This window comes from Suncus etruscus, chromosome 8, assembly GCF_024139225.1.
Source record: "Suncus etruscus isolate mSunEtr1 chromosome 8, mSunEtr1.pri.cur, whole genome shotgun sequence".
Lineage (NCBI taxonomy): Eukaryota > Metazoa > Chordata > Mammalia > Eulipotyphla > Soricidae > Suncus > Suncus etruscus.
In genome coordinates, this window is record NC_064855.1 from 53,399,632 (window position 1) to 53,417,416 (window position 17,785).

General features: G+C 40.8%; 1 protein-coding gene across 1 annotated transcript in view; it reads right to left on the minus strand.

Annotated features, from left to right (window-relative positions):
- Window positions 1–17,785, minus strand: part of SMAD9 (SMAD family member 9) — a 62,509-nt gene that overhangs the window by 22,017 nt on the left and 22,707 nt on the right. Inside the window, exon 2 of the mRNA XM_049778808.1 lies at window positions 4,100–4,714. Coding sequence (XP_049634765.1) covers window positions 4,100–4,511 — 412 coding nt within the window. The 5' untranslated portion in view covers window positions 4,512–4,714. The remainder of the gene's footprint in view (window positions 1–4,099; window positions 4,715–17,785) is intronic.

Sequence of the window (17,785 nt, forward strand, 5' to 3'; positions counted from 1 at the left end):
ACTAAAGAAAAATACCAGCAAGAAAACTTAAAAAGTCTGTTCATGTTTTTGTTTTTGTTTTTTTTTTCGGGCCACACTTGTTTGATGCTCAAGGGTTACTCCTGGCTAAGCGCTCAGAAATTACTCCTGGCTTGAGGGGCATATGGGACACCGGGGGATCGAACCGCGGTCCTTCCTTGGCTAGTGCTTGCAAGGCAGACACCTTACCTCTACTGCCACCTCGCTGGCCCCATTTCTTTAAAAAGAATATGAATGTTCTTTATCCTAATTTTGTATTGAAAGTCTAGGAATGCAAAATGCTGGAGAAAGCTCCATGGACTGAGCACAGGCTTGCCAGGCCCAGGTTCCATGCCCGGCACTCCTAGGTTTCCCTGTGCACTTCTGGAAGTGAATCATGGGAAAAGAGGCAGAAATAAACTCAACTAGCCCTTACACTTAAGAGCAACAGACCACTTTGTGTCATTTTCAACATGGAGACTTCCATTTCTTTATTGCCTACAGATCTGGGACATTGTTGCTTATTCCCATAAACATTCTCATTCAGCATCTGTGAAAAATAAGATCAATGCACATTTTTCTACAAAGAAGTGATGGTGATATACTTCCTGTCCTGGGATTGCCTGCATCTCTCTGTCTCTGCCTCTCTCAGTCATACTTTCAAGCTCTCTCTCCTATCATATTTCCCTAAATAAAACTATTTTGTTTCATAAGGGGAAAGAGAGAGCTGTAGAGATAGTACAACAGGCAGGACACTTGCCTTGAATGCAGCTGACCTAGTTTGATCCCCAGCATTCCATAGAGTCAGTCTCCTGAGTCCTGCCTGGAGTGATCCCTGAGTGCAGAGTCAGGAGTAAACCATGAGTATCACTGGTGTGGGAAAGAAAGAAAAGAAAAAAAAGAGGATGGGAAGAAAGGAAATGAGTGAGAAGAGAGAGGCAGCAAGAAGAGGAGAAAGTGAGGGAGGAGGAAAAAGGAAGAAAAGTGAAGAAAAGAGAAAAGAAAAAATGTGATGGTATCATCTTGGCTGTTATTCAGCATGACTGGCTAAGTTAGTTATTGCAGATCTGTACTGATCACAGTTTAAGTGTTTTCATTCAAAACATAGCTATCTCTGTCTATTTGAGCTTCTATAACTAAATACAATATTATTTCTCTCAGTTTCAGAGGCTGGCCATGGAGTTTAGTATGCTGAGTATGAGGGCACTCTGCTGAGATGCCTCTTCTTGGCTACAGGCTACCGATTGGACTCCTTGATGTATCATCCAATGGTGGAAAGGATTAGAGAGTTCTCTGGGCCTCTTTTAGGTCACTAATTCCATTTATGAGGGTCTGTCTTACTCCAAATGACTAAATTCTATTTCTGTATCTCAGATGTTCTTTACCAGTATGAAGGGAACTTACGTTTTCAATTTTATGTCATCTTTTAAATGCCTCATATATTAAAATCTAGAGGATGGAGAGGAGAAGGGGTTGTGTGCATATGGGAATTACTGTAAGCATGTGCAGATGTAAAGCAAAATGAAAAAAACGTTTTTGTGTCATTTTCAAGAGCTATGTGCTTTTCACTTAGTATGGGTATTTACACAAAGGAGAAATTACACTCCTGAAATCATATCCAGCAGTGGTGAGGAGTAAAATCATGATAGACTGAACAAACATGTTTATACAATCTTTACTAGACTCTTACCTAAAATTTACCTAAACCCGGGATTTCTCATCAACTTCTGAGTACCAGGAAGACATAATTACTGAAAATGACAATTCTTATGTAAAAATTTTGATAGCAATTTGCCAGAGTAATTTTATAAATGTTTAAGAAAATAATAAAACACAGGATCTGAAATTTTGTTTCTACAAAGTTTCATTCGCTTAGCAATTCATTTGGACTATAAAGATATCAATTTCTGAAGAATTGGATAATAAAAAATTAAAACAAGTCCTTTTAAACTTACTAAAATTAATCATAAAGTAACTTTTAATGAGAAGAAAATAAGAACAGAACCTTCCATGTCCCTAAAATAAAAAGTTAAAACTGAAATTTCAAAGTCAAAACTTAAGCTTTATGATAAACGTGCTTAACATGAATGTTTTCATTGTCCTCAAATAGGATTTACATTTAAATTCTTTATTTTTTTAATATTTTATTTATTTCGTTGGGAGGGGTTGGGCCACACCCGAAAGCACTCAGGAGTTACTCCTGGCTCTGTGCTCAGACATCGCTCCTGGAATGCTTGGGGACCATATGGGATACCAGGAATGGAACCCAGGTTTGTCCTGGTCAGCTGCATGCAAGGCAAAACACCCTACTACTATGCTATCTCTCCGGCCTTGAAATTTAAATTCTTTAAATTTAAGAAAACAATTCATTAAATATGCTTACTCACAATAGAGACAGTACAAGGAGTTAGCCAGCTCTGGCTCAATCCCAGTCACTGCACATGGTCCTCTGGCAACTACCCTTGCCACTCCTGAGCAGAGCCAGGATAGCCCATGAGTACCCCCAGGTATGTCCCAATCCCTCTCCCCACTCTACTTAAAATATAAAAGATATTTCTATTCAAAAACTTAGAAATGAACTTGTGTTGCTTATGTACTACCTAAAAATTAATATAAAAATTTTACCAATCTTTCATTTCATTTTTTATGTATTTGGGGAAACTTATGGTAGCAGTTCTTGGGCAATTGGGTTGGTGATTCGGTGCTAGATTATAAGCTGACACCCAAAACAAAGGTGTTCCCTTAACTTCCTCTGTCCTTTAAACTTATCCCTTTGGATCTCTCTACCCTTCCCTACCCAGGTGAATTGGTACTGGCTTAATAAAGAAAGGTTAGTCAGGCTTGGTTTTCATAGAGACCATGAGGTTAGAAGCCACTGTCTCCATGACTCTCTCCTGACTGGCTTGATTTATTAGTTCTTCACAATGACCTGCTTCAGACTCGTCCACTTGGGGCTGGAAATACAGCGTAGTGGAGAGTTATTTTACACTAGGGTACAAGGATGTGATTGTTGTTTGAACCATGTGGTACCAAATGGTGTTCATGGATAATCTTCACTGTGAGAATGCAAACCTAAAATATAAAATCTATTCGGCACAGGGTGAAAACATTTGCATGAAATATTCCTAAAAGCACCTCCATACCATGGAAAATGAAATCATAAAGCAGTACTTGAAATCATGTTTTCTAATACACCAAAGAAAAGCCAATTTTATGGCTTATAATTATTATTTTTTACTTTTTTGAAGCACCATGATAATTTGTAATTTATTTATTTATTTATTTTGGTTTGGGGGCGACACCTGTTTGTGTTCAAGGCTTACTACTGGCTCAGCACTCAGGTATTACTTCTAGAGGGAATATCTGGTGCTGGGAATCTAACCCAGATTGCCAGCATGCAAGGTAAACACCCTTCCTGCTGTACTCTATCTTTAGCCTTCTCATACATGACATATCTCAAGAGCTATATTTTATAATCATATTAACTCAGGAAGACAGAACTGATTTTTTAATAAAAAAGTTCCTCCCACCCACTCAGTAGGGGATGTTTGCATTATAGGGACTTAATTCCCCAGAAAAGGGAACAGTAAAAAGCATCACAGGTGATGCTATGACAATTTTACTACAAGACCTAGAGACCTAAAAGGCCTCAGAGCTAAGAGTGCTGTAACTGAGCCCAAGTCATTAACCAGCACAACTGAGCTCTGGGCTGATGCAGGCTGCCTATTTTCAAAAAGATGTCTCCTTTTTGTTTTGTTTTGGTTTATATTGGCTTGGGTCCACACCTAGTGGTGTTCCAGGCTTACTCCTGGTTTGGTGCTCACTTCTGATGGAACTCGGGGAATCATATGGGGTACCAGAGATCAAGCTCAGGTTAATTGCATGCAAGGCAAGTGCCCTACCTGCTGGACCATCCTTTCAGTTACAGAACTCTCTCTTAATGGATGTAGACACTTCCTTTGAGTCCTCCAACCTCTTAGAAAAAGGCAGAAGGCCAGTCCAGGAGAGAACCCTCTCCAAAAAACATGCCAGAATAGCCTTAGGAATATTCCATCTATATCGTGGGTCATCCCTTCTTAGCCAATGTAGGAAAGAAACTTACCTGGAGTCTCCACTCTGCGGTAGTGGTAGGGGTTGATGCACACCTCCTTCTGCTTGGAGCCAAAGGGGTACTCACAGCACTCCAGAGGCTTCAGCTCATGGTGAGACTGGAGATCTGGCCAGCGCCACACTCTGCAGTAAATGACATGCGGCAGCCCCTTGCGGTGGGAGACCTGCAGTCGCCCATCCAGGGATCGAGGGATTGTCACACATTTGCTGGGCTGCCCTGGACAACTCAGGGCCCTCTCCAGTTCATCCATGGCCCCTTTCTTCTTCTTTAATTTCTTCACTAAAGAGTCAACAGCCTTCTCGGCCCACTTTTCTTCTTCATCTCCTTGCTTCCAGCCTAGCAGTCTTTTCACTGCTGGGCTGGTGAAGGAGAAGAGGGAGCTGATTGGAGTGCTGGAGTGCATAAGAGGTAGACTTCAGGGGTCCAGGGTACACAGGAACTGGACAGACTTCACTGCCTACAGAGTTGGCAGTTGTCTCTCTTGAGGTGTCATAGGTATGGGCTCTGCAGGAATGATTCAAGTCTTCCTTTGGGAATGAACTGTGACCAATTGAGGATGGGAAGTGGACTGACGTTCTTCTAAGTCCTGAAAAGGACTGACAAACTCTGAAACACAGGACAAAGATGTCAATATTTAATGAGGAGGGTTTTCAAGAAAAGTTAAAATTTGAATAAGTGGGGGGAAATATTCCTCTACAATCTTTTAGACTTGAAAACTCATTTGCCTTCCCTTTTACACTTTCCTCTCCTTTTCAAAACCTGCATCCAAGAATTAGCAATGATATTTTGAAAACATCTTTCAGTAGATTTTGAAAATCCGAACTCTGGCTCCCCTTAGACCTCAGTGCTCACTCATTTGGATTACTACAGCAACTTCTAAAATCATTATTCCAAGTCTAATACAATTAGTGATTCCCAGGTACAATCTTTAACAAAGCAGTTTTCTATTTAAGAATTACAGTGGCAAGGCCAAAATAGAGGATAGAGCTTTTTGCCTTGCATGCAGCCAACCCGGGTTCAATCACCAGCACCCCATGTGGCTCCCAGGTGCAGGAGTCAGCCAGGCATCAATCCTGAATGCAGAGCCAGGAGTAACCCCTAAACACAAAAAAAAAAAAAAAGAAAAAAGAAAAGAAAAAAGAATGATAGTGACTCCTTTTATTAACATTCAAATTTAAACTTCTTTGCTCTATCATGGGAAGCTTTGGCCTTCCTTGTTTGATGCAATGCACAAGCAGTCTATCTTTATTTTAGAAATACACATTAATGAAAAATTAAAATAATGAATTATGTTATTACTCATATATTTTTCCAATTTTTTTTACAAGATAAACATTTCATGGAGCTTATGAGATCCTTTTTCCTACTATGTATCTCTTCATGCTTCAATGCAAGCAACTTAACACAATAGACTGTGTACAGAAGCAGATGAGATCAAAGTATTATCTATTAAACTGCACAATAAAAAGATTTTTAAAAGATATAAACACTTCTCACTACTTTGCAATTATTCTAATTTTTATTTTATTAATTTTTTTGTTTTGTTTTCAGACCACACCTAGCAATATCTGAACCTGCACTCCATAATTACTTCTAGTGATGTTCAAGGGACTGGATGAGATGCTAGGGATCAAACCCAGGTCAGCCACATGTAAGCACACACTCTACCCACTGTACTATCTCTCTAGCTCCTGTTCTTTAAATTACAATTTTTAAAGACAATTTTCAAAATAAACATAAAGAGCCTTGGAACTTAAAGAACATGGTTTGCATGTGGCCCACTCCACCTGGATTTCCAGGACCAAAAATGGTCTCCAGAGCATCATCAGATACAGCCCTGGAGGTGTTCAATCACATCATGAGACCCCGAGCACTACAGAATCTGCACAGTCCTGCTTTCTCAACCTGAGCATCACATGGGTTTCTTTCCTCCCCCAACAAATATAAATTAAAAATAAAAATACATGTGTTAATGTTATTGTCTTTGAATTGTAGCATATGAAAAAGTTTCCATAAGATGATTCTTGGAATTGTATATAAAAGTGTTTCCTTAGGATTGTTCTGTGACTTTTGCCCCACCTAACCCTTCCAGGTGGGGCGCTGTGGAGTTGGCAATAAATGGCTTGAGGGACAGGAGTGAGGGGTCCTTCTGTGAAAAAGCTGCTGGCTGCAGGAGGATTCTCTGGCTCTCCTTGCCCGATCTTTTAAACCTTATCGTTCTTGTCTGTGTGGATTATTACTTGCTGCGGATAAATATTACCAAGGTCTTCCCCCGAAAGGGGACAAGGGGATGGGAAGTAATTTCTCATTCTGGGGACTGTTCTTGGATTCACAAATACCCAGCCAAGATAACGGCGAAGAAACCTTGCATGAATGAATAAATGCTAAAATTATCAGGCTTAATTACTAAAATGGTACAAATTAATAAATCAAAGCTTCAAAAACAGAGATTTTTAGGGTTCTCAATAAATTTTGTTAAGTGAAAAGAGGCAATAAGACCTAAAATTCGAGAACTGCTTCCTAGCAGTTAGTCATATTCATTGACCTCATCTTCTATTTTATCTGAAAATGTTCAGTTGATCTCATCCAAAGCACACACTCTTTTATAGGTATTTAACATTTTTACAGGAACTCTGTATTTTATCTCCTGTGAAATTGCTTGCTGAAACCTTCCTATCTCCCTAATTCTGGAAACCAGCTACCTTATTCATGTTTTAGTGGCTAGCAGAAAGAATTTGGACCAAGTTTAGTATCTTTTAATCAAGCTCATTAACAGTCTTCTGCAATTGCTTGCTTAAAGAGTATTAAATATAATCCACTTCATTGAAGAAAAAGCTGTATACTTTTTTGGGGAGTGTTGGGCCACACCTGGTGGTGCTCAGGGGTTATTCCTGGCAGGCTTGGGGGACCATATGGGATACTGGGGATCAAACCCAGGTCGCTGCATGAAAGGCAAACATCTTACCACTGTGCTATTGCTCTGGCTCTGCTGTATACTTTTTTTTTTTTTTTTTTTTTGGTGTGTGGGTCAAACCTGGTAGCACTCAGGGATTATGCCTGGCTCTTTGCTCAGAAATCACTTCTGGCAGGCTAGGGAGACCATATGGGATGCTGGGATTCAAACCAATGTCCTTCTGCATAAATGGCAAATGCTCTACCTACATGTTATTTCTCCAGCCCCATGCTGTATACTTTTCTAAATCAAATTAAGCAAACTTCTATAAACAAAGTGCTCTCTACACACCCACTATTTTGATTGTTATCAGGTGTAGTAACATGAGTGAATAATCCGAACCCAAAGAGTTTTGACTTCTCTTAGTTCTATGGGCTTTGCTATTGTAAAATTCCATAAATCTCTCAGTTTGGGCCAGCAGAGTTAAATTAAATGCACCTTTATTTACAAAAAAAAAGTTTACTTTAAAATAAATAACAAATTTCTAAACAAGTTTTGTTCTATCATTCTTTTTTTAAATTATGGATGCCAAATTCGAGGACTTCAAGGGAAACTTCTACGCCTGTCTGCCTGTGATTCTGAATCCCTGAAGATTTCCCCAGAGACCTAGGGAGCGCACCCCCAAAATACTGCATTTTGAAGCTTCCCAGTAAGTACATTCTGGCTGCAGGGGTCGCTGTCCAATAAGCTGAGGTCTCTGGCCTGTGGAGGCTCCGCCCTACTGTGCCTTTGTTCACTCTGAGGGCTGTCAACTAGAGGCAGCCGAAGAGCACGGCCACTTTGCTTTGCTTTGTGGCCGCGCATCTTTCTAACCAATGAACCCCACCACAACACGCAAGAAAAACCACACTACAAGTGTGATAATGGGGAAACCTCGCAGGCAAACACCATCCACAGAGAATGGATAAGAAAGCTCGGATGACCTAATAAATTCCAACCACCTGATTAACCTCTCAGATAAGGAGTTTAGAATAGAAATATGGAAGATGTTCGTAGAACCCAAAAAAGCATAGATCGATCTGATCTGAACAGAACACAAAAACAGAAATCAGAAAATTCCAAACTAAAATAACAGATCTGAAAATCACGGTTGCTCAACTGAAAACCTCAATGGATAGCCTCACCAACAGGGTATCAGCAGCTGAGCAGAGAATTGGAGTACTGGAAAATGTGATGCAGAAAAACTCAACACAACAGAAGAAATTGGAAAAGATCCTTAAGACAAACGAACAGGCAATGGAAAAAGTACTCAAGGAATGCGAACAGATGGAAATAGAAATCTTTGATAAACTCAACATAAACAACATAAGAATCATTGGAGTTCCAGAAACCCAGGAAGGAAATCTCCAGGAAGAATCAACTGTCAAAGACATCATCAAAGAGATACTTCCAGAGTTACAGACTACATGCAATCAAATCCTGCATGCCCGAAGAGTACCAGCTAAAAGAGACCCCCCCCCAAAAAAAAAAAAACACCCCAAGACATATCCTTGTTACAATGACAAATCCCATAGATAGAGATAGAATACTGAAAGCAACAAGATCAGTCCGACTCACATTCAGGTTTGAAGGAAGAATACATAGCTTCATGGATAAACAACAGCTCAGAAACTTCACAGATGGTAAACCAGCCTTAAAGGAAAAACTGACAGGTCTACTCTAAGACAAGAGAGACCAACAAACACAGCAAACTTATCTACAAAGATGACATTAAATCCTATGACAATCATCTCCCTCAATGTCAATGGACTAAATTCACCAATTAAAGAAAAAGAGTGGCAAAATGGGTCAAAAAGCTGAATCCAACCTTCTACTGCCTACAAGAAACACATCTGAATAGTCAGAACAAACATAGACTCAAAATCAAAGGCTGGAGGAAAATCATCCAAGCAAACAACACCCAAAAAAGCTGGGGTGGCCATATTAATATCTGATGGCACCAACTTTATACTCAGAAAAGTGGTAAGGGACAAAGATGAACACTATGTACTAATCAAGGGATATGTGCAACAGGAAGAAATCAGACTATTAAACATATATGCACCCAATGAGAGACCAGCAAACTATCTAATACAGTTACTGACAAATCTGAAAGAAGAAATCAATAATAACACAATCATTGTGGGAGACTATAACACGGCCCTATCAACATACTAGCCCTGAAAAGAGTAATGGAAGAAAGAGGACTAGTAGATATATACAGGACACTCCATCCCAAAAAACCTGGATACACATTCTTTTCCAATGTACATGGGTCATTCTCCAGAAAAGACTACATGCTGACACATAAAACATACCTCCATAAAAATCAAGAGGATAGAAATCTTGCAGGCTATGTTTGCTGACGACAAAGCTCTGAAATTAGATGTGAACTACAAAAAAGATGTGAACTACACAGAAGAAAAACTTTAACAATTGGAAATTAAACACCCTGCTAATGAACAAGCCGTGGGTTTGAGATGAAATCAAAAAGGAAATCAAAACTTTCCTGGAAACAAATAATAATGAAGACACAAACTGCCAGAATCTATGGGACACAGCAAAAGTGGTCCTGAGAGGAAAATTTATAGCTCTACAAGCACACATCAGGAAGGAAGAAGAGACATACCTGAGTAACTTAATGGTGCAGCTCAAAAAATTAGAAAATGATCAACAAAATGAACTAAAAATAGGGAGACAGAAGGAAATAACAGGGGCCGGGTGGTGGCGCTGGAGGTAAGGTGCCTGCCTTGCCTGCGCTAGCCTAGGACGGACCGCGGTTCGATCCCCCGGTGTCCCATATGGTCCCCCAAGAAGCCAGGAGCAACTTCTGAGCGCATAGCCAGGAGTAATCCCTGAGCGTCACAGGGTGTGGCCCAAAAACCAAAAAAAAAAAAAGTAGGAAATAACAATGCTAAAAGCAGAACTCAATGAAGTGGAAAACCAAAATCAATCCAAAAGATCAACGAAAGTAGAAGTTGGTTCTTTGAAAAAATAAACAAGATTGATAGACCATTGGCAAAACTCACAAAGGAAGAGAGAGAAAGATGGTTTAACATCTGTAAATCTATCAATATCATACACAACATCAACAAGAAGAAAAATAAAAATCACATGATCATATCAATAGATACAGAGAATGTATTTGATAAGGTCCAACACCCATTCTTGATCAAAACTCTCAGCAAGGGCTCCCTGTGTGTGACACCAGGCGGGGAAAATCCGCGAAAGTACACCGGCCCAGTGGGGCTCAGCTGTGAAAGACTGTGAGTGTGACCTGTCTATGTCTGTCTACTGTCCTCTTGCGTGAAACTCTTGCGAGTGGGGCAAAAAGAGCCTCCAGAAACCTCGCTCGCCCAGACGCCATTTTCAGGAGGGACTTCAGAGCATAAAAACCGGCTATCCTTTGCAAAAGCTGGCTCCCTGTGTGTGACACCAGGCGGGGAAAATCCGCGAAAGTACACCGGCCCAGTGGGGCTCAGCTGTGAAAGACTGTGAGTGTGACCTGTCTATGTCTGTCTACTGTCCTCTTGCGTGAAACTCTTGCGAGTGGGGCAAAAAGAGCCTCCAGAAACCTCGCTCGCCCAGACGCCATTTTCAGGGAGGGACTTCAGAGCATAAAAACCGGCTATCCTTTGCAAAAGCTGGCTCCCTGTGTGTGACACCAGGCGGGGAAAATCCGCGAAAGTACACCGGCCCAGTGGGGCTCAGCTGTGAAAGACTGTGAGTGTGACCTGTCTATGTCTGTCTACTGTCCTCTTGCGTGAAACTCTTGCGAGTGGGGCAAAAAGAGCCTCCAGAAACCTCGCTCGCCCAGACGCCATTTTCAGGGAGGGACTTCAGAGCATAAAAACCGGCTATCCTTTGCAAAAGCTGGCTCCCTGTGTGTGACACCAGGCGGGGAAAATCCGCGAAAGTACACCGGCCCAGTGGGGCTCAGCTGTGAAAGACTGTGAGTGTGACCCTGTCTATGTCTGTCTACTGTCCTCTTGCGTGAAACTCTTGCGAGTGGGGCAAAAAAGAGCCTCCAGAAACCTCGCTCGCCCAGACGCCATTTTCAGGGAGGACTTCAGAGCATAAAAACCGGCTATCCTTTGCAAAAGCTGGCTCCCTGTGTGTGACACCAGGCGGGGAAAATCCGCGAAAGTACACCGGCCCAGTGGGGCTCAGCTGTGAAAGACTGTGAGTGTGACCTGTCTATGTCTGTCTACTGTCCTCTTGCGTGAAACTCTTGCGAGTGGGGCAAAAAGAGCCTCCAGAAACCTCGCTCGCCCAGACGCCATTTTCAGGGAGGGACTTCAGAGCATAAAAACCGGCTATCCTTTGCAAAAGCTGGCTCCCTGTGTGTGACACCAGGCGGGGAAAATCCGCGAAAGTACACTGGCCCAGTGGGGCTCAGCTGTGAAAGACTGTGAGTGTGACCTGTCTATGTCTGTCTACTGTCCTCTTGCGTGAAACTCTTGCGAGTGGGGCAAAAAGAGGCTCAGAGGAGCACGGCCGCTCCGCTTCGCTACGCGGCCGTGCACTCTTTCTAAGGAAAGAACTCCATTGCAACAAGAAGGAAAAATCACACTAAGAACGGCGCTATATCACAGAAGCAAACATTTCTCTCTGGACTGTCTTCTCTGTTACATGCTCGGGCCTAAGATTTGACCCAGTGTGAGGCTTCATCCACGGAGGACTCCCCTCCTTAGAGGCAAGTCAGCCCATCCAGAAAGGGAGGAGCCAGAGGAGTGTGCTGCCTACATCATATAGACAATGAATACCACTACAACACGTAGAAAAACCCACAATACAAATGTGACAATGGGGAAACAGCGCAGGCCAGCAGCATCAGACATAGAGAATGAAGATGACAATTCTGAGGACCAGATAATGACTGAACAACTAATCAACCTCTCAGATAAGGACTTTAGACTAGCAATATGGAAGGTGCTCAACAGACTCCAAGAAACCATGGATCGAGTTGAACAGAACACTAATAAGAACCAAGAAAATATGAAGGCAGAAATGACAAAACTCCAAACTGAAATAACATGTCAACTAACAGGCCTGAAAAACTCAGTAAACGAAGTGAATGACAAAATGGATAAGCTCTGGGACAGGGTATCAGAAGCTGAGAATAGACTTGGTGCTGTGGAAGATGAGATACATAACAAATCCATACAGCAGAGAGATTGGACAAAAAACTTAAAGCAAATGAGGCAGGGACAATGAAAAATTAGTCAAAGAATGGGAACAGACGAAAATAGAAGTCTATGATAAGATCAACAGAAACAACTTAAGAATCATTGGAGTCCCAGAGACCCAGGAAGAAAAATTTCCAGGAAGAATCAATGGTCAAGAACATCATTAAAGAGAAACTTCCAGAGCTAAAGAATATATGTGATCAAATCCTGCATGCCCGAAGAGTACCAACCAAAAGAGACCCCAGAAAAACCACCCCAAGACACATCCTAGTCCACAATGACAAATCCCACAGATAGAGACAGAATTCTGAAAACAGCAAGATCAAAAGGGGAAATCATGTTCAAGCAAGCTTCCCTGAGATTTACAGCAGACCTGTCACCAGAAGACGCTCAATGCCAGAAAGCAGTGGTGGGATATTGTGACAAGACTGAAATGAAATGAATGCTTCACCCAGAATACTATACCCAGCAAAACTCACTTCTCCGGTTTGATGGAAGAATACATGGTTTCACAGACAAAAAACAGCTCAGAAACTTCACAGACACAAAACCAGTCTTAAGAGAAAACTGAAAGACCTAATCTAAGACAAGACTACCAAAAGGACACACCAAATTTTGAAATAAAGATGGCGTTAAATCCCAGGACAATTCTTTCTCTCAACGTCAATGGACTAAATGCACCAGTTTAAGAGACACAGAGTGGCTAAAATGGATCAAAAAACTCAATCCAACCTTCTGCTGCCTACAAGAAACGCACCTGAATAGTCCAGAACAAACATAGACTCAAAATAAAAGGCTGGAGAAAAGTTATCCAAGCAAACAACACCCATAAAAAAGCTGGAGTGGCCATACTAATATCAGATAATGCAAACTTTATACTCAGGAAGGTTGTAAAGGGACAAAGACGGACTTTTATATTAATCAAGGGGTACGTAGAGCAGGAAGAATTCACTCTCCTAAAACATATATGCACCGAAATGAGGGGGCCAGGCAAAATATTTAATACAAAAGCTGACAAATCTGAAAAATAATATCAACAAACAACACAATAATTGTGGGGGACCTAAACACGGTCTTTGTCCACACTGGACAGGTCAACCAGACTGAAACCCAACAAGAATATACTAGACCTGAGGGAGGAGAAATGGAAAGAAAGAGGCCTAGTGGATATATATAGGACACTCCATCCCCAGAAACCTGGATACACATTCTTCTCCAATGTACAGGGGACATTCTCCAGGAGTAGACTACATGCTGGCACATAAAACATACCTCCATAAGATCAAGAGGATAGAAATTTTGCAGACTACCTTCGCTGACCACAAGGCTCTGAAATTATTTGTGAACTCCAAAGGGTCTCAGAAGAAACACTTTAACACCTGGAAGTTAAACAAGCCTCATGCTCAATAACCAGTGGGTCCGAGATGAAATCAAGGAGGAAATAAAAAGGTTCCTGGGAAACAAATGACAATAAAGACACAAAATCTCAGAACTTATGGGACACAGCAAAGCAGCAGTACTGAGAGGGAAAATTTATAGCTTTGCAAGCACACATCAGGAAGTGAAGAGGAGCTTACCTGAGTAGCTTAATGACACAGCTAATAGAACTAGAAAATGCTCAACAAAAGGACCCAAGAACAGGAAGACAGGAAGGAAATAACAAAGCTGAGAGCAGAAATCAACGAAGTGGAAACTCAAAATACAATCCGAAAGATCAACGAAAGCAGAAGTTGGTTCTTTGAAAAAATAAACAAGATTGATAGACCACTGGCAAAACCTAACAAAGAAGAGAGAGAGAGAGAAACTTGATAACTCGTATCAGGAATGAAAGAGAGGAGAGATCACTACTGATATGACAGAGATTCAAAGGGGTAATCAGAAAACTACTTTGAAAAACTCTACGCCACTTAAAAATGAGAACCTGGAAGAAATGGATAAATTCTTGGACTCTTATAATCTTCCACGGTTGAAGGAAGAGGATGTAGCATATCTAAACACCCCCATCACCATTGATGAAATTAAAACAGTAATCAAATGTCTGCCGAAAAACAAAAGCCCAGGTCCAGATGGATTCACTAATGAATTCTATCAACTTTCCAAGAGAACTAACTGCCAATCTTGGCAAGACTCTTTCATGAAATTGAACAAACAGAAACACTTCCAAATAGCTTTTTATGAAGCCAACATCCACCTTGATACCTAAACCAGACAGAGACGCTACCAAAAAAGGAAAATTACAGACCAATATCACTGATGAATGCAGATGCAAAGATCCTCAACAAAATCCTGGCAAAATAGGATCAATGCCTCGTTAAGAGATCATCCACTACGATCAAGTAGGTTTCATCCCAGGAATGCAAAGGCTGGTTTAACATCCGTAAAATCTATCAACATAATACACAACATCAATAACAAGGAAAAATAAAAACCACATTGATCATATCAATAGATGCAGAGAAAGCATTGATAAGGTCCAACACCCATTCTTGATCAAAACTCTCAGCAAGATGGGAATGGAGGGAACCTTTCTCAATATAGTGAAGGCCAACTACCACAAGCAGTGGCAAATATTATCCTCAATGGAGAAAAACTGAAAGCCTTCCCTCTAAATTCTGGCACAAGACAAGGCTGTCCTCTCTCACCACTCCCTATTCAACATAGCATTGGAAGTACTGCTATAGCGATTAGGCAAGGAAAAAGGATATCAAGGGAATCCAGATAGGAAAGGAAGAAGTCAAGCTCTCACTGTTTGCAGATGACATGATACTCTACTTAGAAAACCCTAAAGACTCCTATCAAAAAGCTTCTAGAAACAATAGACTCATATAGCAAGGTGGCAGGCTACAAAATTAACACACAAAATCAATGGCCTTTCTATACACCAACAGTAATAAAGAAGAAATGGACATTAAGAAAACACCCCATTCACAATAGTACCCACACAAACTCAAATATCTTGGAATCAACTTGAATAAATATGTGAAGGAACCTATACAAAGAAAACTATAAAACTCTGCTCCAAGAAATAAGAGAGGACACACGGAAAATGGAAACACATACCCTGCTCATGGATTGGCAGGATTTAACATCATCAAAATGGTCAATACTCCCCAAGGCATTATACAGATTTAATGGCCATCCCCTCTAAAGATACCCATGGACATTCTTCAAAGAAGTGGATCAGACACTTTTGAAATTCATTTGGAACAATAAACACCCTCGAATAGCTAAAGCAATCATTGGGAAAAAGAATATGGGAGGAATTACTTTTCCCAACTTTAAACTGTACTACAAAGCAACAGTTATCAAAACAGCATGGTATTGGAATAAGGATAGGTCCTCAGATCAGTGGAATAGGCTTGAATACTCAGAAAATGTCCCCAGAGATACAACCATCTAAATTTTTGATAAAGGAGCAGGAAATCCTAAATGGAGCAGGGAAAGCCTCTTCAACAAGTGGTGTTGCACAATTGGGATAGCCACTTGCAAAAAATTAAACTTAGACCCCCAGCCAAACATCATGTACAAAGGTAAAATCCAAATGGATTAAAGACCTCGATATCAGCCCCAAAACATAAGATATATAGAACAGCACATAGGCAAAACACTACAGGACATTACAGGCATCTTCAAGGAGGGAAACTGCACTCTCCAAGCAAGTGAAAGCAGAGATTAACAGATGGGAATAATATTAAGCTGAGAAGCTTCTGCACCTCAAAGGAAATAGTGCCCAGGATACAAGAAGCCACCCACTGAGTGGGAGAAACTATTCACCCAATACCCATCAGATAAGGGGGCTAATGCTCCAAAATATACAAGGCACTGACAGAACTTTACAAGAAAAAAACATTCTAACCCCATCAAAAAATGGGGGAGAAGAAATGAACAGACACTTTGGACAAAGAAGAAATACGCATGGCCAAAAGACACATGAAAAAATGTTCCACATCACTATCATCAGGGAGATGCAAATCAAAAACAACGATGAGAGATACCACCTCACACCCCAGAGAATGGCACACATCACAAAGAATGAGAATAAACATGTGTTGGTGGGGGATGTGGAGAGAAAGGAAACTCTTATCCACTGCTGGTGGGAATGCCTGTCTAGTTCAACCTTTATGGAAAGCGATATGGAGATTCCCTCCAAAAACTGGAAATCGAGCTCCATACGATCCAGCTATACCACTCCTAGGGAATATACCCTAGGACACACAAAATACAATACAAAAACCCCCTTCTTACACCTATATTCATTGCAGCTCTATTTACCATAGCAGACTCTGGAAACAACCAATATGCCCTTCAACAGATGAATGGCTAAAGAAACTGTGGGTACATATACACAATGGAATATTATGCAGCCTGTCAGGAGGAGATGAAGTCATGAAATTTCCTAATACGTGATGTACATGGAATCTATTATGGCCTGAGTGAAATAAGTCAGAGAGAGGAGAGGAAAACGCAGAATGGTCTCACTCATCTATGGGTTTTAAGAAAAATGAAAGACACCCTTGTAATAATAATTTTCAGACACAAAAGAGAAAAGAGCTGGAAGTTCCAGCTCACCTCAGGAAAGTCTCACCACAAAGAGTGATGAGTTTAGTTAGAGAAATAACTACATTTTGAACTGTCCTAATATGAGAATGTATGAGGGAAATGTAGAGCCTGTTTAGGGTACAGGCGGGGGTTGGGTTGGGGAGGAGGTTGATTTGGGACTTGGGTGATGGGAATGTTGCACTGGTGTTGGGTGGTGTTCCTTTTATGACTGAAACCCAAACACAATCATGTATGTAATCAAGGTGTTTAAATAAAAAAAAAAAAAAAAAAAAAAAACTCTCAGCAAGATGGGAATGGAAGGAACCTTTCTTAATCTAGTTGAATCCATCTACCACAAGCCAATGGCAAATATTATCCTCAATGGAGAAAAACTAAAAGCCTTTCCTCTAAATTCTAGTACAAGAAAAGGCTGTCCGCTCTCACCATTCCCATTCAACATAGTACTGGAAGTTCTTGCTATAGCGATCAGGCAAGAAAAAGATATCAAGGGAATACACATAGGAAAGGAAGAAGTTAAGCTCTCATTGTTTGCAGACGACATAATACTCTACTTAGAAAACCCTAAAGACTCTACCAAAAAGCTTCTAGAAACAATAGATTCATATAACAAGGTGGCAAGCTACAAAATCAACCACAGAAATCAATGGCCTTTTTATACACCAATAATGATAGGGAAAAGATGGAAGTCAGGAAGGCAATCCCATTCCCAATAGTGCCACACAAATTCAAATATCTTGGAGTCAACTTGACCAAAGACATGAAGGACCTATACAAAGAAAACTATAAAGCCCTGCTCCAAGAAATAAGAGAACACACACGGAAATGGAAACACTTACCCTGCTCATGAATTGGCAGGATTAACATCACTAAAATGGCAATACTCCCCAAAGCATTATACAAATTTAATGCGATCCCCTTAAAAATACCCATGACATTCTTCAAAGAAGTGGATCAAACACTTATGAAGTTCATCTGGAACAATAAACACCCTCGAAT